At 50.2% G+C, this 22,725-nt stretch overlaps 1 protein-coding gene across 3 annotated transcripts; it reads right to left on the minus strand.

Annotated features, from left to right (window-relative positions):
- Positions 1–2,345: 2,345 nt before the first annotated feature.
- On the minus strand, positions 2,346–21,249 carry mtnr1aa (melatonin receptor 1A a). 3 transcript variants are annotated; one of them, XM_029158964.3, is made up of 3 exons: positions 20,722–20,811; positions 4,904–9,217; positions 2,346–4,231 (listed from the first exon to the last, which is right to left on the minus strand). In XM_029158964.3, the coding sequence occupies exons 2-3, from the start codon at positions 5,031–5,033 to the stop codon at positions 3,363–3,365; spliced, it is 999 nt and encodes a 332-aa protein (XP_029014797.1). In that variant the 5' UTR covers positions 5,034–9,217; positions 20,722–20,811; the 3' UTR covers positions 2,346–3,362. The 3 variants fall into 3 exon arrangements, with proteins under 3 accessions (XP_029014797.1, XP_029014806.1, XP_040927663.1); XM_029158973.3 differs by having other exon boundaries at positions 4,991–9,217; positions 20,722–20,809; XM_041071729.2 differs by lacking the exon at positions 4,904–9,217 and having other exon boundaries at positions 20,722–21,249.
- Positions 21,250–22,725: the final 1,476 nt, after the last annotated feature.

The raw sequence follows: 22,725 nt of genomic DNA on the forward strand, positions 1-22,725 counted from the left end.
CTGTGAGTCAGAGCACGCGACTCCTTCAGAGACAGGATGGGGGAGAATGAGACATTCAGGCCGTGTCCCATTCTCCCCCATCATGAGTTCATTATGTGCGATGACGACACTTTTGCATGATGTGGACGTCGTGCCTCATTCCCACCACTTCAAAGCCCTCTTTGTTCTTCAACCCCTTTAAGCCTCGAGGCCTGAGGTTAGCATGAGGTTTACGTTACAGTTTGGGGTGAAGGTTGCGATGGTAAAGGTGGGGGAGAGGTCACACATGACCACACTGTTTGTGTTGGTGTGGGTGTGGGACACCGGATCAAGATGCTCAGACTCTCCTCATCACGAAGCTCTGCAGGTCAGTGGGATGCACATTTACAGTACAGCTCTATAAAATGAGCCAAGCTGGAAAGTTCAATGGTTCACGCTTGTGCATCGCCCAGTGTATAATCAGCCATTACCCATGAGACACCGCTTCAGAACAAAGCACTCATATGGTTCCTTCAGCAGGTTCGACCCGTTTTAGAGCTGTTACTGTAAGTTGCAGGTTCCTGGTTCTGTAGGAGCCCAGTCTCAGCCCATACTGTACCTTTCTCATCTCCTCCTGTATCATTGCCCGCCTGCAGGAATCTGATATGACCCCCTCCCTCCCTTTGTCCGTCCCAGCCCGTGGAGCTCACCGTCCCCTGCGCCGCTGCTGGGAAGCTTTTAGGCGAGCGGGCGGCGGCGGTAATTCACCTGTGGATTATGACCCTGCCAGAGACAAATGGGACGACACAGCTGCATTATACGGCATGTTGCAGCCAGACTCGGGGGCAGCCAAAACAAACAGCGGAGACAAAGTGGCACCTTCCAGGTTAGATGACGGCCGCGCTCTTTACGGAAGATCCATTACAGTGTCACAGTCCCAGAGCGGCGGCATGTTGGAGTTAAACTAGTGAAATCTATGCCCCTGTGCACGTGAGCTGCAATGACGATGCTGCAGATGTTTGTAGTGAACACAATCACAAAAAGATATTTTTCAATAGATGGAATTAAAGCATCAAGGTAATTGTGTCCTGTCATTGACATTGCAAACACAAACACAACCAGAGAGCATTTGTAAATGCTGTTCCCTGCGTGTAACAGTTTCTACCTGAGTGGTGTAAAAGCTGATTGTCAGTTTTTTCCAGTGTAGTACAGTAAATGATAAGAGGAGAAACCTTTATGGGTGCACTTGTCCAGTAACAGGACCGCTCCTGCACTTGTCCTGTGAAAACACACAGGGCTCCGTTTAGAAATGATAAAACCAATCGATGCAAAAGCAAACACAGGAAAATCCAAAATATGAAAATGGAGATTGTAAACGTGAGTTTATGACCGTGGCGACAGAAGGCGACCTGGAATCTGCAACTGGAAAAACATGGTCGATAGATCAACTTCTGATGCTAAAACTGTGACTCGGCATTATGATCGTTCTGCAAATGGGAGACAGATTTCAGAATCAACCAGGATCCACCGCTGACCCTTCAATAATCTCATCGACTGGTTGGGATCCATCTTTATTCAGCACCACTGCAGCAAAACTCTACTTCCTGGAGACTCTCGTGAGCGGCTTGTTTAAAGGCATGAACTCTGCACAGATTGGCTTTGGCTTTAATGGCTCTGGTGTATTTTTTCCCCCGCTGGAGCTTTGATCTATGGCCTTGTCACGGTGAAAGACACATTCTATTTTCTTTTCATGGTACTGAACCAGTAATGGAAGAAACGGGTTAAATCAGAGCCATTGGTCATGTAACACCTGCCTTTTCCATTTCATTCTCCACATGCTGTGCTATAAAAATCTTTGGCCCCAGATTACTGTAGAACTCAGTGTAAATCCCTGGGATTTTTACATTTGCTCATCCCCACCCCATTCAGTCCTTTCCTACCACACACAGCTCTTGGGATTAAATGGGTAGAGAAGGGGGCAGGGAGTCCACTGGGAGCTGGCTCTTTCAGCTCCTGCTTTGATGATGATGGTCAGTGGCCATTATGTAAGCCAAGTGGATTTCAGATGCATAGCTGGGCCATTCTCCTCTGTTATGCCTTTGTCTGCGGTCCACGCACGCTATGCGGCGACTGGACAGCTGCACGTCGTCCTCTGGTGCCCGCTGACACGCCACACAATTCAAATAACACCACCGGCTTATCGCTTTCACCGGAGCAGTCATACTCAACAGTCCTGCGACATCCTTCTTTAATAAAAGCTATCTGATGCTGATGTGACCCTACAGGCGGCTGTTTTAGTTACAGCTGCATGCAATGGACCTAAAACACTAGAAATACGGTTAAATAATTGGAAAAAGACAAGATTATACAGAAGTACAGCACAACGGTTCAGGTGTAATTCCAGGTAAAACAGGAAAATATTATTAAATATTGACCCTTTAAATTCTCACTTGTGGCTTCATCTCCAGCTGAAGTGACTAATAATAATCTGGCTTTGCTGTTACAGTCATTTAGAATCTTCTGGCTGCTTGTGTTGGACTTACTTACTTACTACAAACTTAGGCCCCAACTTCTCGTACTGCACTGTACGTGACCCAGACACATGAATGAACCAGAACAGCGGTCGTGACAGCTTCAAACTCTAAACATGAACAAAGCTGTAAGGAAGTTCTGATGAAACTAAACTGAATCCTTCGTCAGTATCAGATTTTATTTTGCATATGAACAATACCTGATAACCATGCATACATTATAATGAGCTCACAAGGTGGCTGACAGAGAGAGGTAGAGAGAGAGAGAGAGAGAGAGAGAGAGAGAGAGAAGTATAATATAAACCACCTAATGAAAGGAGCAGTATTGCAGGGTACAGTATAATAAGACAGCAGCACTCAGTTAGTGTTACAGTGTCACAAATGAAGATATTAAAATTGTTTTATGCTCACTTATAAACCTCTGGTTATAGTTTCCACCACGTTTTGTAAAAATGTGTTTTTTCTTTTCTTTCTTTTGGCCTCGTGAAATCTCGTCTTCCTTTGACTGGAACCTGATATATATCTGCCCATATATCTACAAGACGTTTCATACAAAATAAATACTTGTATAATGCATGATACATTTTTCTCATCACTGTAAACATGAAAACAAAACAGACGTCATATATTTACTGTACTACAGGTACCGCAGAGTCAACCCAAAGTGCTTGAGAAAAGACAAACATGGCATCCACCCCCGTGCGGCTGTGAGGCCTCAGGGGTTGCGTACTGTAGCACCGTGTGGCAGTCCGTGGACAGCTCAGAGGATAGAGGCTGCTTTATATTTATATTTGGTATTTTTATTCCTCACACTTTTTTTTAAACTCTGAGTCACGGCGTATCCGTTCATGTCCACTCCCTCCGGGCTCTGTCTCAGACGGAGTCCACCTTGACCTGGTTGTTGTTGGTCATGAGCGGCGACGGCTTGCTCTTGAGCCGCTCGCCGGCATCGTTGGAGCTGTCCTGGAAGAAGATGCGCGCCGTGCACACCGACACCACGATGCGCTTGTACTCGCGCCGGAAGTTCTGGTTCAGCACGCCGTACACGATGGCGTTAAGGCAGCTGTTGAAGTAGGCCATGAAGTAGCTGGCCACGAAGAGCCACTCGGGGATGAGGGGGACCACCACGTCGGGCTTGATCGCCACCGCCAGGCCGATGAAGTTGAGCGGCGCCCAGCAGACGGCGAAGAGCACGAACACCACGAACATGGTGACAAAGTTCCGCACGTCGTGCGGCGTCAGCTTGGGCCGATTGTCCGGCTTGACCCGCCTCCTCACCTGTATGACCAGTATCCAGATGCGCAGGTAGCAGTAGGTGACAATCATGATGGGCAGAATGAAGTGGAAGAAGACCACCGCGATGGTGTAGGCCGAGCTGGCCGACTGCTCGAAGGTGCAGGAGTAGATGCGCGGGTCGTACTGCAGCGAGCCCACGAACAGGTTGGGCACAATGGCCACAACAGTCAGCGCCCAGATGAGCAGCACATAGCACACGGAGTTCTTGTCGCTGTACAGCTTGTCGTACTTGAGGCTGTGGCAGATGTAACAGTAGCGGTTGATGGCGATGCCCGTGATGTTGAAGATGGAGCCGATGACGCTGACGCCCATGACGAAGCCGCTGATCTGGCAGTGGACGGTGCCCAGGTTCCAGCCATTGTGGAAGATGGAGGTGAGGACCAGGGGGTACGGGTAGATGGCCACCACCAGGTCCGCCACCGCCAAGCTCACCACGAAGATGTTCCCTGCGGACAGGGAGACACACAAACAAACACCCACAGCGGAGACACGTGAGTCACCGGCAGCTGAACTGTGCCAAATGTAACACGAGAAACGTATCCCTGGAAAAGGATTGCGCTCATTTTAGCATATTTGATGTTCCCACATTCCTTCTGTTCGAAGACGACGATGGTAGAAGAATGTATTAAAGAAATATAAACTTGCAGAGGATGTAGCTAAAAAAGGCGACGTCTTTAAAGCTCTAAAGTCGCTCGGGTGGTTTCTGGGGAGACGGCATCAAGCTTGGATGAAGGCTCACAGCTTTATTCACATCGCGCCAATCACTCGAGCCAGAATTTCTCCAATTGAAGAAATGAAATGGGCTGTGGCGGCATTATGTGAGAATAATAAAACGTCTGCTCGTGTCCTATGTGAAGACTTAAATCTTGATTCGAGGTTGGTCATTTGCATTGTGCTGCCTGGCAGGAAGGACAATCCTTCTGATAAATCCAAAATAGCTGCACTCCGCTATGTTTCGGTTGCCAGTTAGGTTGCAGAGTACATGAATTGCAAATATGCTAAAACATGCAAATATGCCGGGACAATCCTTTGGAGACGCGTGCTTGTTTTGGTTGCTACTTTGTTACATAAGGGCCTCGAGGCTGGATGTGGAGAAGCAGCTGTAAATGGAGTATTACCCGTGTAGCATAGCATTGTTGGTGTCTGTGTGCGTTCCCCCCTCGAGATTTGGCACGTGTGAACTTCAGTTCGGATGCACTTGTCACCTTTTGATGCTGATGACTGGCGATAGGGGAGGGGTGGCCGCATTACTCCGATTCGGTTTGCCTTCGTGACATCGCCCCGTCACCGGCGATGAGATGCGCCGGCTCAGACGTGTCGTATACATCGCTACGATCGGGAATTTTCGTGTCTGCGCAGACATTCGGCTCGTCGGCATCGAGACATGCGGACGACCGGTCGGTCGCGCCTCAAAGCCACCGGCTGATCGACCGGCGACACGTGTGCAACAGTCAGGCCCTGTCCCTCCGTGCGTGTCATTCATCTACCCCCGTAGGATATTAGCTGCACCTGTTGTCACAAGATCCCACGCGTTGCTGGAGAGCTTAGCGATTCTGACATTGACATAGTTTAGTCAGACTAACATGATGCCTGTTGCCAACGAACACTGTGAGTTGTTTTGTTTTAGTGAGGCGTCGACACTGAGTCCAGTAGGGGGCAGAATATAAAAGTGCTGCACTGACGCATCATATCAGCAGCAGCTTTAAACTCGGGGTCGTGGTTGAGTTTGGGTCGGGTCGGGTCAGTCAGCTGGCGGGTAGATGACATGAAGGTCCTCGCAGCTACAGGACAGTCGCGTGGCGGGTCAATGGTGACAGTCGCCTCTGAGTGGACAGAGGCGAGTGAGCGTGTGCTGGACTTTATCCCCACACATGGGACGGCTCTCGTGCTTCGGCGGGGGGCTCCCTCCGTTCAGTGTTTACAGTCACACAACGTTGGAGCGAAGTCGCTGGCTTCTAACAGCCTTGACCTTGGTGAGGTCACGCGGCTCATGGCCGTCGGACTCGCTCTGACTCGCTCTGACTCGTCCTGTGATTGATGCAGCGGGTTTCATCGGGCTCAAGCAGAGACGTGTCCCAATGCTCTGTCTATATATTTTTTCACCCCCCCCCCAATTCTCCAAAAGACACTTTTGGGTAGAAATGAAGCACATCTGAGGATTTCTTCTCCCTGCAGCTCAAAACGAATTCCGACACAGCAAACAGAGGCGTTTTAAAGCCACGTTAAAAACGAAGCCCTGGCATCACATCCACAGCAAATTCACTTTCAACCACAACTCGTTACTGTGAATTCTTAAAAATTTGGCCGTAATGGCACCTTTTGAGTTAGTATCATTCTGAAACATCTAAATTGGGATTTTGTCCCACTTTCCCGAGCACTTTGTGGAGCTGAAAGCGCCACGTCTGTGAGCAGATAGACTGAAGCCTTTCCACCGATTTTCCAAAGGGATTTAAGACCTGGCTTTTACTGGGTTATCCAGGGACAGTCACTTTCTTGTCCTGAAGCCACTGCACTGATATGGTAGAGCTGTAATTTGATATAGAGCTTAGTGTAAGTGCAGCGAGGCAGACTATTTTATTCTTAAATCTCTTGCCTCTACTGGTTCATTGACTGAATTCATCTAATCATTGAAGCTCTGCCCCTCGGCCCTTCTCCATTCGCACATTTTGCCTCAGCTTTTAAATTAGATGAAAACATTTTAATAGGCAGCTGCCTATCCGCTGTATTATCCTATTAAACAGGGCTCAAGTTTCTGTGTATTATCTCAACTTACTCATCACTCTGTTATGTTGCACTTGTGCCTCACAATGTTGACCTGCCCCACGGCCGCCAACATAAACATTGGCAGCGCTACACAGTTTGACTGATACAATTATTGCCTGTAATTGGGCATTAGCCCCAGTCAAACTGATCTCCAATGAGACAATTCATAAACAGGAGTTCTTGTGACTTGAGTTCCTCGAGTTCTCCTCATGGAACAGCCTCCCATTCGACATCACGGGTTCCCTGTTCCTCCACCTTCCCGGCTTACGGAAGGAATGCCGTCAAACAGGCGGTGAGTGGTTGTTTTAAGGCCAAGGCTCTGCTCCAGCAGTGACGCTGAGGACGCCCCCCCCCCCGCCGCTCTGGTCTGGCTGCTGTCACTCAGAATAAGCCATCTCAGCAGAAGTAGTTGTGCCACTGGTCCTCGGATTGTGCGTCACCTCTGCTCATCGTCCAGCTGTTTGATGCGGTAACGGCCTACTTTAAGGAATAAAACATGTACCTTCATAGTCTGCTGTGGGATCAGGCGGCGCTTTCTTATTTCCTTCGCCTGTGACAGGCTGATAATAATCACTTACTGCGCCGTGTACATCTACAGCTGGAGGAGCAGCCCTGACACCCTGTGCCCTTCTGTCCTGACTGCGCTAATGAACTAGGGATGTCATTACAGGCGGTCAAAAGTCAGGTCTAATTACTGGCCATGTCAGGGGTGTTTAGGTTCAGCCCATATGTTAATGAGTGAAACTCCACCTCGTGAATATATTTCAATAAATCAAAAATATGTCAAATATGGTTATGACACCACATGTATATTCAAATATGTCATACTTCACCAGGAGTGTGGAAGGCTGCGTATGAGTCTGACCTTCAAACGTACTTTGTTGCTTTTCACGTGCGGTGCGATACGGGACGCAGACGGGAAAGGATTCATAAAAGGCACAGAGCTCTGAGCGCGCGGCTGGGCTTTCCGCAGACACAGCCGCAATTTCACAAGTGCTGTTTGGAAATATGAAAGTCGAGCCTAAAGCTGATCAAATCTGTGCTCCCGTCGAGAGGCAAGGCGAAGAGATCAGTTGTGTTGGTGGACTTTAATTTGGAGAGTGCCTCGCCAGGCCGCGCGGCCCTACTGCACACGTGCAGCGCTGCGTGAATGGGACCGTCCATGGTCGATGCAACTTTATGTGAATTGTCCTTAATTATTCCGTGAATAAAGACGGATCCTTGATGAATGAATGCGCTCGCGAATGCGTTTGGCTTCAGGGGGATCTAGCGAGGTCCTGAAAAGAATGAATGAAGCCGCGGACAGATGCGGATGATGAGGCTCAGCAGATATAATCTCCTCATTTCTCTCGCAGCAGCTTTTCGATAGGAGAGGAAGAGCATGTAAAAACACAAAGAGCGCGAAGCCTGCGCTGCAGACAACACACGGGCAGCAAAATCTGTCAATACTATTCTCTTTTACTGTACAGATAATTTGTTTCCAGGGCGACTAGTGAAAAAGCAAAGCGCTTTATACGCGGATTTATACAAAAGTGGTTTATTCCAACCCTGGACTGGCAGCAAAGAGGAGGGATTTACAAAGTGACCCCAAGTGCCCTCTCTGCTATGGAAGCACCAGCCAGGAACAACAAAGTGGAAAATACATTTTACCCATTCGCCCTCAAGATCGATCAGACGACCTGTTAATAGCTCAAGCTAATAAAAAACACACACAAATGGCGCTAACAGGTTTAGCAACTGACCGACAAAATGCTTCTTTTCCGTGGGTTCTGCTTTTTATACCACAGCGGCTCGCGACCTGTTCTATACAGGGATGTTTATCCGTCTTTGCTCCTCTGTAATTCTGTCATCAGGCAGAAGACGCTTCGCCGTCAGGCAGCAGATTCCTGGCGAGATACTGTCCCGTTAGCACACAGCGCCCTTTGTGCCGCACAATTTTGGGAAACACTGGCGCATTTTCTGCCTCCACTAGAGCGGAATGTGGCTAAGAGCAACACGTCTCACGTCTCAACTAAGTATTGTTTTATTTAAGGAAAGATTAATGAGCTCCTGTTGTAGTCGGCCCTGTGACGACGTCCTGCGGCTTTTCAGCAGCGGGACGCGATGACTTGAGTGAGGTTTTAACAAGTCCTCGCCTCCAGCAGGGTTTACCGCCCGCGCTAGCCACACCTCCGCTAACTAACTCCGCGCGCGCTACTCTCTCAAATTGCTAGTCCTTCCTTCCTGCAGCTTCCTGCAATTTTGAAGATCATGTGTTGTGAAAATACCTGTCCGCCGCGCTTACGTTGTCTGGTTGTGGAGCAGAGATGACAAAACACCACGGGTGGTGTCACACTGGATGTCACCCAGGCCCCCACAGCTGGTGGCCTGACACAGCCTGACAGGACCAGTCACGTCTTCCAGATAAAACCCCCCAGACAAGTTGTCCAATGTCATGTTGTCAATCTGATTACACAGTCTTCACGTGTCATGAACGAGTGGCAAAACAGAATATGGACATTAACGTGTTTAGCAGAGCCGGGCTGCTTTCCCTTTAGTCATTACCTGACTGTGATGAAAATGGGGCGGGGGGTGACCCATGTGGCCCTCGTAGCTGCTGGTGCTGGGCTGAGGTTTACTGTATGCCAGCTGCTCTCGAGCGAAAGCCTCTCTCTGTGGTGGAGCAGCATCTGTTAGGAAACACTGCTTTTTACTTCCACGCAGCATGACCTCAGCTAGAACGCCTGGAGATGAAGCCCGTCGGCCTGTCAGGAACGTGGCAGGTGCAGGTCATTCTGCTGACTGACCCCGAGACCGTACAAACTGCTGCAACGAAAGGTGTTGAAGCCAAACTCAGGCCTCACAGAGGGAACCGTAAACTTCTCACACCTGACAACTCTCAGAATTAAGGAAATAACGTAATGACTTCCCTGGGTCAGTTTTGCACCACAGCCCACTTCAGAAAACGCCGGTTTGAACCCCAGGAGCTTTCTGCAGCCACTGCGCTCTCAGGTCACTGCGGTGTAGAATGACACATTCCTCCACCGCGAGGCCACGTGCTCACGTGGCTATTGACAGCAGATCCGCAGACGCACTGACCAGAACAGATCCCCACAGAGAGCCGGTTCTGGAGCGGCTGGAAAGCGCCGCTGTCGCACGGGCATTCGCGGCGTCGAGGGGTTTCGATGCCGGATGTGTGTGGTGGTGTTTGAAATATGAAAATTCAGTTTAACTGTCTGCTAGAATCACCTGCAGTCAAGAAAAAGGGTTTATTCCGCCCTCCGGCTTTACACAGCTCCCGTCTCAGAGCAGTGTGGCAGGGGGTTGATGGCTTGACCCAGATAGAGGGAGACAGACTTAAAGTTCAACCAGGACACGGGTTCGTTACAGTGACCACTGCTTCTCTCCCCCTCTCTGCATTCCTCTCCACCTGCTTCCTCAAACAGCCCCTGACAATTTAATCTACACTTCATAAAACGCCTCCTATTTGCAGCGCTGCTTATTCGCCCGGTTATTGTTTTCCTAATGAATGCCTCAACAGGCTGAATATTCAACTCGACCGGGAGCGGAAACAGGACGCGAGCACGTCTCCGGCTTCATTTGCCACATATTGCTTCATTTCCCAAAGACGAACTAAAAATTGATGATAACCACAAGAAAAAGTTATGTCAGTTACAAAATAACAGCAGCCGAGACAGAGGCCTGTTGTGCAGAAGAACAGAGTTAGTGTCTGCAGACGATCACATGGAGGAAGCTCCAGGTTAGTGAACGGCAGAAAGCCTCAAGGCTGTGGAGCATCACATGAAGCCACGCCACTAAAAAGCACAGCTCGGTCCACCAGCGCAGGAACGGAGGAACCCGGTGGGTCACGCCGTTGCTACGGCAACCCCGTGCCCCCTCCTCACAGCGAGAGCATTATTTATGAGCATGAGTTAAGTGTGGTGCTCCGGTAGGCGACGACCTGATGAGCAGAGGAGCAGTGAGTCAAACTGTCACTTCAGCTGTAACTCATTTGTCAACATTCAGCCGCGTCGCATCCCAGCAGGAAAAGCACCGGCGGCAACCGCCTCGTCTAAAGACGCTGCCGCTGCTGGGGAATTTCATTTTTCAGTGCCGGTGAGAACCAGGCTGTGACGAACACAGACCCGAACAAAGTCCGTTCACAGCTGGAAACTGAAACTATCTGAAACCTACAGACTTGTTGTCAGAGGACGTGAGGCATCACGCTCCTCTTCCCTGTTCACACACGCGGCCTTGGATTTGTGTTTGCCAGCAGCTCCAGTCGATGGCTTTATGTCATGACAGGAAATAATATAATAAGCAGTTGTAATGAGCAGTGTGAAATTAGCAAACTACGTTATTGAACAATAAAAACGATATTACAACTTAATACTCAATGCTTTTGTTGAAAATCTGATGAGGACACATTAGTTACGCTACATTAAACACGTTCGGTAACTGAAGAGCTGAATTCATCGTAGTTTAAACAGTACATTTGTTTGTGCATCTCTAGGGCTCAAATATAAAAATAAAACTGTCAGTATCTGCCACAAATAACTGCATCAAACAAGAGGCCCATTCTCAATGAGCTGCACTGTAAAGAAACCGCAAAGAGAAAGAAAACACTTAAATCAGATGAACCTTTGAAGAGCCAGCGCGTCTCCCGGTAATTCCTGAAAGTAATAATGGTAGTAATAATGGTTAACTAATATTAGCCAGCGCCATCAGAGGGGTTGGATATCAACACCTCAGCGATATCATGTCACATGACCAACCAGCAGCACATCCACTGACTCGAGCTCCACCTGCCAGCATCACAGGAACGTCCAGAGTCCATACATGAATGAAACGGAAGAGTCCACGGCGTCGGACCTGGTGCTTCGTGTCACGCGTCACTTGAGCCGCAGACACATCAGGCGTCTGTTGAACTCGATTGACTCTGAGGCAGAAACCACGAACATCCTCCGATCGTAATCAATAGCAGGACGACGGCTCCGCATCAGTGGGACCCAGGAGAGTGGTTACTTCCTGGACGGATGGAATCATGGGAAATAACACGTTGGGCCCGGGTGGAATTAAGATCGCCATCACCTCACGGCACGTCATTTCCTACATGATTTTGCTGAAACGTAATTTAAATGTAAACTCTGTAATAGTAAATATTTAGACCGACTGCTGGAGCTGCACCTATTTCCAGTTAACTATAATTCAGCTTATGATGTTTGTGGAGGCAGTTTCATACATGGTGGAAGCTGGAGCTTATCACACAGCACAGCCGATGTCTGTGTGTGTGTGTGTGTGTGTGTGTGTGTGTGTGTGTGTGTGTGTGTGTGTGTGTGTGTGTGTGTGTGTGTGTGTGTGTGTGTGTGTGTGTTTGTGCGTGCGTGCGTACGCTCCACTTTCTCACGACAGCTGCTGGTCGACTCCAGGACCTTGTTTTGGGTGACATATCTGCGGCGCGCATTAGAAAGCACGGCGGCAGCGTTCGCCATCTGTTTTCACAGCTCGGGCGCCACCGCGTCCGTTTGCGTCTTGAAGCCACTCGCATCTAGATCCTCTCATTCTGCGCCGCTCCTTTGACGACGGCCTCAGCAGCTGCACTACATGTCGCACGGACGGCTTCGTTAAAGTTAAGTCCAATTAAGTGTCCATTTAAAGCATATAATTACACACACGTCCCAGAATAATCAGCAGGAGACAGGGGAGCATCACAGCGCTGTGCTGACATGTTACCGTCCTAAAGTCCTTTGTATATTTTGATATCTTGTTGCCTTTCCCATGGAAAATTGAGGTCAGACCGGAGCTTAGCATCTGTTGAGCTTCATTATATATGATTAGTTTGTGCAGCAGTTATTCCCAACATCCTATCTGACCCCAATTGACCTGGAGGAGCTCAATGTAATCTCCTCATACCATAGTTTGGATTCTTTGTGTACTCTGTGAGCGTCACTTTCCAGACATACAGAACCAACCCGCCCAGACCGGCCGTGTTTTCTTGCTGTGTTAAAGCGTTTTTTAGCATTTTTTTTAAACGAGTGTCACTCGGAGCATAAGCTTTGGACGCAGCCACTAATTTCCTATTTACCGCGTGTTACGGCTCTGCTTCAAAGTCAAACCCGGAGCAGCCGGGGTGTCATATTCCCACTAATCCCTGCATTTAACACCCGCTATCTTTTTCCCCCCATCGCTCCTATTTTCCACATTCATGTGTCACATCACGTCGCTTTCAGCCGCTCCCGTCGCAATTATGACGACGGGATCAGAACACACAGGCGTGTGTACATAGAAACTGTATCTGCGCCGGGCAAAAAGGCTTCATTGAGCGACAATAATAGACGTGGAAATAAGCATCATGTGCAAACACTCCGAGCAGCTGGGAGACACACATCAATCACCCGCCCGTGCCTGTCATCCCCACGCTGTGTCTTCCAGGCTGCGTTCGCAAAAAGGCAACGGCAACAGGAAAGGACCCAAACACAACCATGTTTAACCGACACGACACCATCAGACCGGACGCGTCCGACTTGTGTTTGTTTGTTGCTACTCGCACGGGAAGTCGAAGCTACGGTAAAGACTGTGAAGAATGCAAGTAATAAACATTTCTATTATCTGGAGCAGTCGTTTAGTCTGAACTGAAAGATGAGCCGGAGAAGAGCCAAAGGTGACACCTCCACAGTCTGAACACTGGAGTCAACCATGGATCACAACAGACAGCGACTACAACAGCACCGGTTGCTGCTTTTAACTTTGTTGTCCGGACTTTAAATAAAAAAGAAGATTTAAACTAAAATATCCACTTACAAACACTCACTCGTGTTTACTGGGATCAGGAACCTCAGGCTTCAGGTCATTTCGTGGGTTTTACTGTGTCATTCCTTTGCGACTGCACGACAATGTTGAGAAATGATGAGAACAACACGATTTGAGAAAAAAGTAGAAATACGTTGGAAGTCATTGAACGCAACGCATTCTGTTGTTCACAGGAACTTGAAGCCGTTGAGGATGATCCAAATCCACCGCTGACGCTTTATCCTCATAGAATTAATGCAGTTTCACAAATGACTGACGTGTCGACACAAGGCCTCAGCTCTGTTCATTCCTTGGCTCCTAATCCTTCCCCACACACACACACACACACACACACACACACACACACACACACACACACACACACACACACACACACACACACACACACACACACACACACAGATCAGTAATCTGGACTCAAGATGATTTAGCTCGTGTGGGATTAAAAAACACAGACGATGAATTAATGATCAAATCCTCATCCAACACTCAGCTGACATCACCTGCTGCAGCCCCGTCTGAAGCTTAATTCAATTACTGAGCGACGTGTGGACGGACTCATTGTGTTTCACCCACAGCAGGAAAGCGGGTCGCGTCCTCTGGCGACACCGTCACCCTCCAACCCCGTGGGTTCATCACCAGCTATGCAACGTTTTCATTCACAGTCGGACTCTGCGCTGATTTGGTTCCATCAAATCGAGATGTAGGGGCCGTTTTTAACAGAACCTTGACCCCACAGGCGTGGAAAACGCCAGCTCTCTGTCACAGCAGGTGACTTTTCCAGTCTTAAGATGATCCTCGTCCAGACTGACGGCATTTAGGAAGCTGCTCGGTAGATTTAAATACAGCTATTAGCAGATTATTTTAACAGAAGAAACAGAAGAAACACAAAGCTAATGAAGACAGTCAGAGCAAAAGTGCCAACAGGTGTTTGAGCTGTGTGAGCTGTAGGAGCACGAAAGGGGAGAAAGTTAGTCAGATCCAGAAATTTGGATCATAGAGATAATATTGATCCAGCTTCTCCTGAAAAGGTCTGACGTGGATCCAGGCGCTGCTACAGCGTGTGAGGCTCCAACGCTGGTTCAGTCAGTTCACAAACACATGACTTACTTTGCCACCATGACTGCATGTTTATCGGGTGTGTTTCATAAATACACACACAGCTGTAGCTGTTTATGTTTTACCAGTGTAGAAATATCGTCCTTGTTCACGCAGTTCAAAAGCTTCGAGACACTGAACTGCGTGACCACAGTGCGTTGTGTCTCCAGCGTCTTCATTCTCCAGACTTTTTAAAGCTTTAATTAGAGAAACGTTAAACGTCTCGACGTTGTCACTTTCCGTGAGGGAACTTCCCCTAAGCTTGTCCCGGATTCGGCTTTAGTCGGTAAACAGCCCCAGCAGCAAGATCAATTGTCCAATCTCAGCAAAATTAGCCTTTGTGCGATATTAGTTTGACTCGGGAAGGAGTGTTTAATAAACGTCCCAAAGCAGCAACGATGTCGCGCGTTTCAGCTCCCGTCCGCCATTTCGCCGCCCATCACATTTCTCATAAAGTCTATCGGATTATCTCCTCATAATGCTACAGAACATGCCCTGCGAGCTCTTTCCCGCCCATCGGAGAGACTCGACTTATGGACTTCTACCTTCCTCCCGCGCGACCCCCTGCTGCTTCTGGACGACACCCAGAGGAGCGCTGGAAGGAACCGGGGCGACGCGTGAACGTGTCCGAGGGCGCCGCCGGACGCGGCGATCGCGGGGAGCGTGTTTATGGGCCATTAAAGGAAGCCACGCTGTGCGCGCTGAGCTCCCGCTCATTAGAGCCGCGCTAGGACTCCACTAATTATTTGACAATCGCGACAGACCGCTAGGAATGTGTCATAATCCGCCTCTCGAGACGCGTCTGGCCTGCGCTGCCGGAGTGGGAGCTGCTGGAAGAGCGGCGGCCGCGGAATCACCGACACACACAACAGCCCAGTCTTTACAGGAGAGCCACTCATGAAGGGAAATTACACACAACAGGCACAAAGACAAACTAAATTGCACCCTGGCTACATAATAATGGACCTAATAATGGGAATATTCATTTGTTATTAGGCAGCTTTCACTGGATGAATGGGTGTTTTCTAAAGCAGCAGTTAATGACAGGACAGGCTGATGGATAACAACATATCATTAAGCAACAATGAGGAGGGAAGATGAACACACGACACACATCTGGCCTCTACTCTGGAGTCCTGCTCAACTTGGTTTGTTTCCTGTGCTTGTCTTCTGATTTGACCAAAGATCAAGGAATAAGGAATTTATTGATATAACAATACGGAACAGAAGAGTCGGTGCCGGTGAAACGCTGGTTCACGTAGAGGTTAAATAGAGGTCCCTGTTTCCAAGTGCAGCTTTTCCACCTGATGCTCGTTCACAGAAGGTTTTCGTGGAAAATCGGGACGACAACAACAAGAACGTTAAGAAAACGTTCCGACTCTTCGTCTTCCCTCTCCACTTTCCGGCGGAGCCTGCACACATTCCTCGAATTCTCACAGCTCCGGTCCAATTTTAGCCGGTGCCATCAAACAAAATGCTGTTCTATTATGGTCCTGGCCTGTTTTGAACCGTGCTAATTTCACACAGACCACATGCGCTGCTCCAACCTCGCGGCTATTCTTAGACGGCAATACCCTCACTTCTTTGCTTTGCAGTTATTAAAAGTGTTATTTTAATAACGGCACATTCATCTAGGGTGTATGTGGGCCAGCGGCGCCGCTCTGGAGGCTGAATGGGCCTGCGCTCACAGCCTTCGCGGCCGCATCGGGCTGAGGGAACAATCATCATTACAGGCCATTTAACCCGATCGGCCGGTCGAGGCTCTGATTAGGCTGATTGCCTGTTTGTCTACTGGGCCAACGGTGCCCTGCTTCCTCACCCGTTATGGATAAAAAGACACCGAGGGAGAAGAAGCCGCGGATCCAACGGGTTGATCATGCCTCTACGGGTTTCTTGTTTTGCAGAAGCGCTGACGGAGCGAGCGTGCTTCCACCGACGGACCGAGTGCTGCGTTCAAGGGCACCTTCGTGCCTCCTCATCACCAGCCCGGCGTCTCCAGCCTCGGAGCTGCTGCTGCTGCTGCTGCAAACAGTCGCTGCTCCGCAGTAAGCATTCTACAGTATGAGCGCGTTACGCATAGTTCCCCATGAATGAGCATTAGGTTTTACTTGATCTCACTGCCCTGAGCTCCCCATGTGTGTCGTCGCGAGCTCCCGTGAAGCAGAAAGACGCTTCAGTGTATGATTTTGTAAATGAATAAAAATAGAACGGGAAAGCGCGGAAACAGGATGGGAGGGTAACAGGAGAAGGGGGATGGGGCCTTAAATGGTTGCAAATACGCTGGCTCGTATGTAGAAGTATTTACAGACTCATTAGGTTTTCCGTTTGAAGATAAAAACATGCTCTTGTTGAGTGTGAGACAAAACAAGGACAAAAAGAAACGTGTGGAGGAGGTCGGACGCCGGGTCCCGGTGAAGTCGACCCCGTCCGCCCAGCTACTGTTTAACACTCAGCAGAACAACAGGCTTGATTCCTTTTGCCCACTTAGCCATTGTGTAATCTGGAATCCACGGGGCTCCTGTGATGACTGTCTCGTTGCCTGACTGGCCTGATGCGGAGCTCTATCGGCAGAGCTGCTCGACAGGTACGGCGTCCGACAGCAGAGCGGTGTTGGATCAGAGCGACGCGAGCAGAGAGGGTGCCACGGAATATGAGGCCGGGAAGGTCAAGTTTAAGGCAAAAGAAACAGAAGCGTGTATGTGTGTGTGTGTGTGTGTGTGTGTGTGTGTGGGAGGAGGAGGAGGAGTCAAAGGAAGGTGGGAGATGAGCTGCAAAACTTGGCGAAGGAAAAACCTTTTCTCAGAGGAAATGTGGAAACACACAGCCTTCATTCCCATCATGCAGCGCGCATGTGTGTGTGTGTGTGTGTGTGTGTGTGTACGCAGAGGAGCTTGGAGATATGAGAAAGCCATGAATTGGCATCTCGGCTGCGTCCACCGATGGCTCCGGTCCTGATTTTCACCTGACTAGTTTTATATAACACACTGAAAATCAATGGCCTGAAGGAGAATCAACAAATGAACCCGATCATTTGGTTCCTCGTTCTTTGCCCCCATGCCCTGCTATGAACCTCTCTCTCTCTCTCGCTCCCGCTGCTGCTAACACCAACAACGATAACAACATGCACGTGCTCCCGGCGGAGCCGCGCATAAATCCGCTGCCTAATTAGATCTGCGTCTGATCTGACGTTGGAGTTTGAATACTTATGAGAGCCAAACATCTCCCTGAAAGGAAATCCATACAAAGCGGATCGGCCAACTTGGCGCAATTAATGGGGAAGTGTGAAGACGTGAGGCGGCCTGCGGCTGCGCTGGCAGAGGGCTCCAAAGGCACGGCCGGTTATCAGGTGCTGCAGCCTCGGGTTCGGCTGCAGGGCTCCTTTCGTCCCCGTCCGTCTGACAGCAGGGGCATTAACTAATCTATGGCTGGGGCATTTGTGCCCCATGAGCCTCATCCTCCTCCCACTCAACGTTCATCTATTCAGCACGGGCAAACTATAAATTAATTGCAAAGTCATGACCCACTGGCTGTTGCAGGTCCCCAATTAGTCCGTGTTTCACCCACTGAGCTCCTTTTCCTTCAGCGGCTCCACCTCTGCATCCGTTGAGGAGTAGGTGGAATCGTGGGAACGCTGACGGGGCCCAGGTGCCGGATCGGGTCCTCGCTGCCGCGCGGTGTTAGCTTTTCATTTTCATATTGTAACGATCCCATCTCTGTTTTCGCTGGGTAAATAGGCAACGGGGCATCGGGTTCAGTAATTGCGGCGGTGGTGGCGAGTATGCGGATCCGTGGGACCGTGTTTGTTTTAGTGGGTGTAGAAGCTGATAATGGCTAAACATACATTAGAAACAGAGCCTCGCGCGTCAGCGGCGGCGCTCGGTCACGCTCTGCGACCTGTGACCCCTTCAGCGACGGGACCTTTCACGTGTGCTGGAACTTGTGAGTGTTTGACTGTCAGACAATGAGCCGCGTGAGAAACGTTAGCGGACGCATCCCGAGGGGGCGGTTTTCACTGTAACGACGCCTCAGGTAGAGAAACCCCCTCCCGTCGTTTAGGGCCGCGAGCCAAAGGTGCTCAGCAGGAGGTGAAAGGACACCTGATACCGGTGCGGCGCGGGGGTCCGTATCTGACAGCTCCTCAGGAACCGGGCTGCTGAACAGCAACGACGAGGGTCCGGCCTGAAAAACGCTTTAATCTGGATGAGGATGCGCCGCCCACTGAGCGCCGGTCCAGAGGATTACAGCTTCTCACAGTCCGAGCGGATGGAAATAAAACAGGATGTAGCGAAAGCGGCGTCCACTGCATGACATCCACACAGAGGGATTCGTTTGCTTGCGTCCGTGGCGTCTTTCGGCGCCGAGCCCGTTCCCGCTCCGACCCGAACCCGGCACCGACAGCGGATGTTTAGGAACCTGAGAGGTCCTCTTTAATCGGCCTGATGCAGATGTGACCCGCGTCTGCGCCGGTCGGCGTGTCACCACCAGCAGCTCAAAGCCCCGGTCTGTGAATGGGAACGGAGCCTCGCACCGTTTCCACCGATTGTTGTGTGAATAAACACTCGCAGAAACCTCCTCACCCTCGTCTGGACTCTGGATGATAACGTGAGCGGGGAGAAGGTTGATAGCATTGTTTTGAGCTGCACCTGGACGTGAAAGCTGACCGGCCTCCTGCTCCCGAGCCTCGGGTTTTAAACGCACAGCGGGTCCATTAACGGTGATGCGTCGGGCTCCGACTCCGCGTCCAGACACGAGGCTCGAGCCGCTCAACGTGTGCTCACGCTGGTGGAAGCGAGCGCGCAGAGAGCAGCGGGACCGCGCGCCGGATTTCATTACTCATTATTTAATTCGCCCCCTCGTCGCGTCCGCCGCCGCGGCGGCGCGTGCCAAGAAAATTCAAACCCACTTGTTTTCCCGTCAGGGAGATTCGATCTATTTAACAACAGGAAATTGAATTCCTTCTAGATGGGCGTCCGCGGAGGTTGAAATGCATTCCTGGAGGTTCATGCCGGGGCGGAGGCCAAGTCAAACCCGTGGCCGGGTTTCAAACAGTCATCGGCGGCATCGCGTTCCCACAGTTAAAACAAAGCGGCGGCGCCGTCAAAACATTCCAGCGCTGGTGGAAGTGTGAATGGAAAAGTTCCCGTCCCGATCAATCCGTCTGCCAATTTGCACACGATTCGAAAGGGGAAGATTGCGAGATCCGCGAGTTAGACATGCACGTCTTCAGAACGTGAACGGAAAGTAGCAAATGTGCTTCAAAGGAACGCGTCACCAGCCCTCGAAAGCCTCATAAGTATTCACAGACAGTGTGAACACAATTAAGCCGCCTTTTTCTTTCTTCGCTTCCTTTTTGGATTTTTCCCCCCAAGATAAGGAGAAAACTGATTTGACCACTGAGCTGAATGAATAAATAGTAATCTTCAGCATATGGAGCTGATAGAAGCTACCTGCGCACCCCTGCTGGGGCTGAATTAGGGCCTCCTTACGTGTAATTACACGTAATTAATGGAACATCTTCAAAGACGCACTTTGTATCTCGTACCTCGCGTGACGCCGCGACTTCCCCCCACCGCACAACCCGCGTCCAGCTGAGCTCAAAGCGACGCTCTAATCACCTATTCAAATGAAACATCCACGACGTGTGCGCGTTTTGTGAATCGCTGACTGTCGTGAAAGCGCCGGGAGCCGCAGGAATCTCAGCGCGAGGCAATCAGATCCATTTACACCCATGCCTCGCAAGTTTCTCCCCGCTCCCCGTCCACGCGACGGGAGTCTATTCCGACCCCGAACATTTCTTCCGTGGGTGAAAATGCTAACGTCAGGAGTGTATTTAGCGACTCGGCCCCGCGCAGATTCCGAACGGTGACAGCACAGATGTGTCCAGCTGCCAGTCAGCGCGCGCAGACCTCGGGTTTCTCCTCGGCAGCCTTCGCTCCTCTCACTGTTCAATTAGGAGCGTGTTACTACTTTAACCGAGCAGCACAAGCACGCGGACGCGCCCCCGGCGTGAAGCGGTGCGTGGGTAAACACGCACACGTGGGACGGGTTCCGTCGTCGTTCTGGTGTCGTTAACGCCACTGGATCGACAGCGAATCAACAACAACCACCGACTGAACCCGGGTCACTCTGCGTGTGCGCTCAGCAAGTTCCGCGGAGTCGTCGTCGCTTTTAAAAAAAAAAAAATGTTCCGCTCTGTTTTGTTTTTCAACGCGGTCGAGCCCGGTCGCGCTTCGCCGCGCGCGCGCCCGCTCGCGCACACTCCTCCCGACTCTCGCCGTGCGCTCACCTGCGTTCCTGAGCTTCTTGTTCCGGTACACGGAGAAGATGACCAGCAGGTTGCCCAGGATGTCCACGACGATGGTGAAGATGAGGAAGCAGCCCAAAGTTGTGCTCACCCACGGCGGGCGGTCCACGGCGGCGTCTCTGGCGTCTGGCGAGGAGCTGTTCAGGAGGGACCCATTTATAACCATTGTACACAGTCGCTGAACTTTCTCAGCTGAGCCCAGTTCACGCGCGCCGCGACTCCCCGCGCGCCCTAGAGCCCGTTCCGTGGAGCCGCCGGCGGTGGTGGGGTCCTACAGCCTCCCGTGGCTCCCGTCTCCATCCTCCGCGCCGCCACGCGTGCTCCTCCTGCCTCTGCTCCTCCTCCGGCGTGGACTCGGACGCGGCCGCCGAAGCTTCACTCTCGCCGCTTCCTCTCCGGGATCTGCCTCCGTGTCACTCCCGCGCACGGCGTGCCCATCCACTTTGTCGACACTCACGTGTGACATGAAGCTGCAACTTCGAACCTTCCCAGCATGTGACCAAACAAACCCGGAGAGGAGCGCTTTTATTTTGGGGGAGCGATGCTGCCGCCCGGCGGCCGAGAGGTGCAACAGCAGCGTCCTGCCTGCGTTCATTTACCCGCTGCGCGCCCATTCATGGCGGCGCCATCGCTGCCTTTGCTTTATTTCAGCCCATTCATTAAGAACCATTCATGATTTATCAGTTTCAGGGAAGAGGCGGCACGTGATTTAGCGAGTTTTAACGCGCCAGGAAACTGTCGTGTTGTTTAGTGCGCGGCCGGTGCGCACGTGCGCGCACGAGTGATGACACGTCTTTACGTTATCCAGATTGAAATCGATCAGATTTCCAAAAAGCTGCAGAGCTTTAAACTTTCCCTCCTGGGCGCGTTTGTCCACAAATTCTAAATGTGATTAAACGCTCGTTTTTATTACGCGCAGAATATCGACATCACCCAAAGCCGTTTCATTATTGCTGACAATGGAGCAAGTTTCTATAGAGAGGCCATTATTTGATTGTTAATGATGTTCACAATAAATGGGTCACCCCCCTCCGTGTAAACACGCACGCCCACAGCGTGTGCAGCCTGCGAGTCGTCTCACGAAGTGACAGTCTGTCACAATGAAAACGTGAAACACCCAATTTACGCTTGTGTTTAATCTGGAAATTTGATGTCGGTGGAACAAAAAAGCTGCAGATCCTCAGTCGTCACCTCAGCAGGGACCGATCAGTGTTCCACCCTCTTCTCTCTGTAGTAGAGCCGCAATTATCACCAACAGCAATCAGGATAATAATGGGTTAAACATTTAGTTAATTTATGCTCAAAATGTCGTTTTTTTTAGATGTTTTTACTTATATTACTGATCTGAAGAACAAAAAATCAATTAGTTGAGAAATTTCTAGATTATTTAATAATAAAAATGAATTAATTGCAACCCTTGTAATGGGTGGGGATTTTTTTTCATGGCCTTCTGATTTTTTTAAAAAACTTTTTTAAATGAATCGAATAGACAATTACCAAGTCACACACGTGACACCGCTTGTTTGTGTGTAGGAAATAGCGAATATTATTAAGAGGCAGAAGCTCGAGAGTTGTGTGAAAAGTTTGCTTGGAATTAACGACTCAGAGGCACTTTCAGATAAATCACTCACGGCCATGACAGTAAACTAACATCCCATTAGTGCGGATCCTGCTTCAGTGGGACTTGTTACGTGTCGTCCGCGTCCTCCGCTGCCACTGTTACAGAAAATCACTTGCCCTTGTTACATTATTCAATGAGTTTCCCACAGCGGATGATGTTAAGCTCGGCTCGTTAAGAGCCAAACACATCATTTGTGAATAGCACTGACCTATTTGGCTTTACAAAAACCAGACCTATAAATAAATAAATGGCCTGAAGCCGACTAGCAGGAGCAGGGAGTCTGTGCAGCAGCACAGCATTGACAGCTCGGCGTCACACGGCCCGTTTCCGTCCACGCACCACTTCTGCTCCAGCACCGACTCCCA

The sequence above is a fragment of the Betta splendens genome, chromosome 1 (genome assembly GCF_900634795.4).
Source record: "Betta splendens chromosome 1, fBetSpl5.4, whole genome shotgun sequence".
NCBI classification, from domain to species: Eukaryota; Metazoa; Chordata; class Actinopteri; order Anabantiformes; family Osphronemidae; genus Betta; species Betta splendens.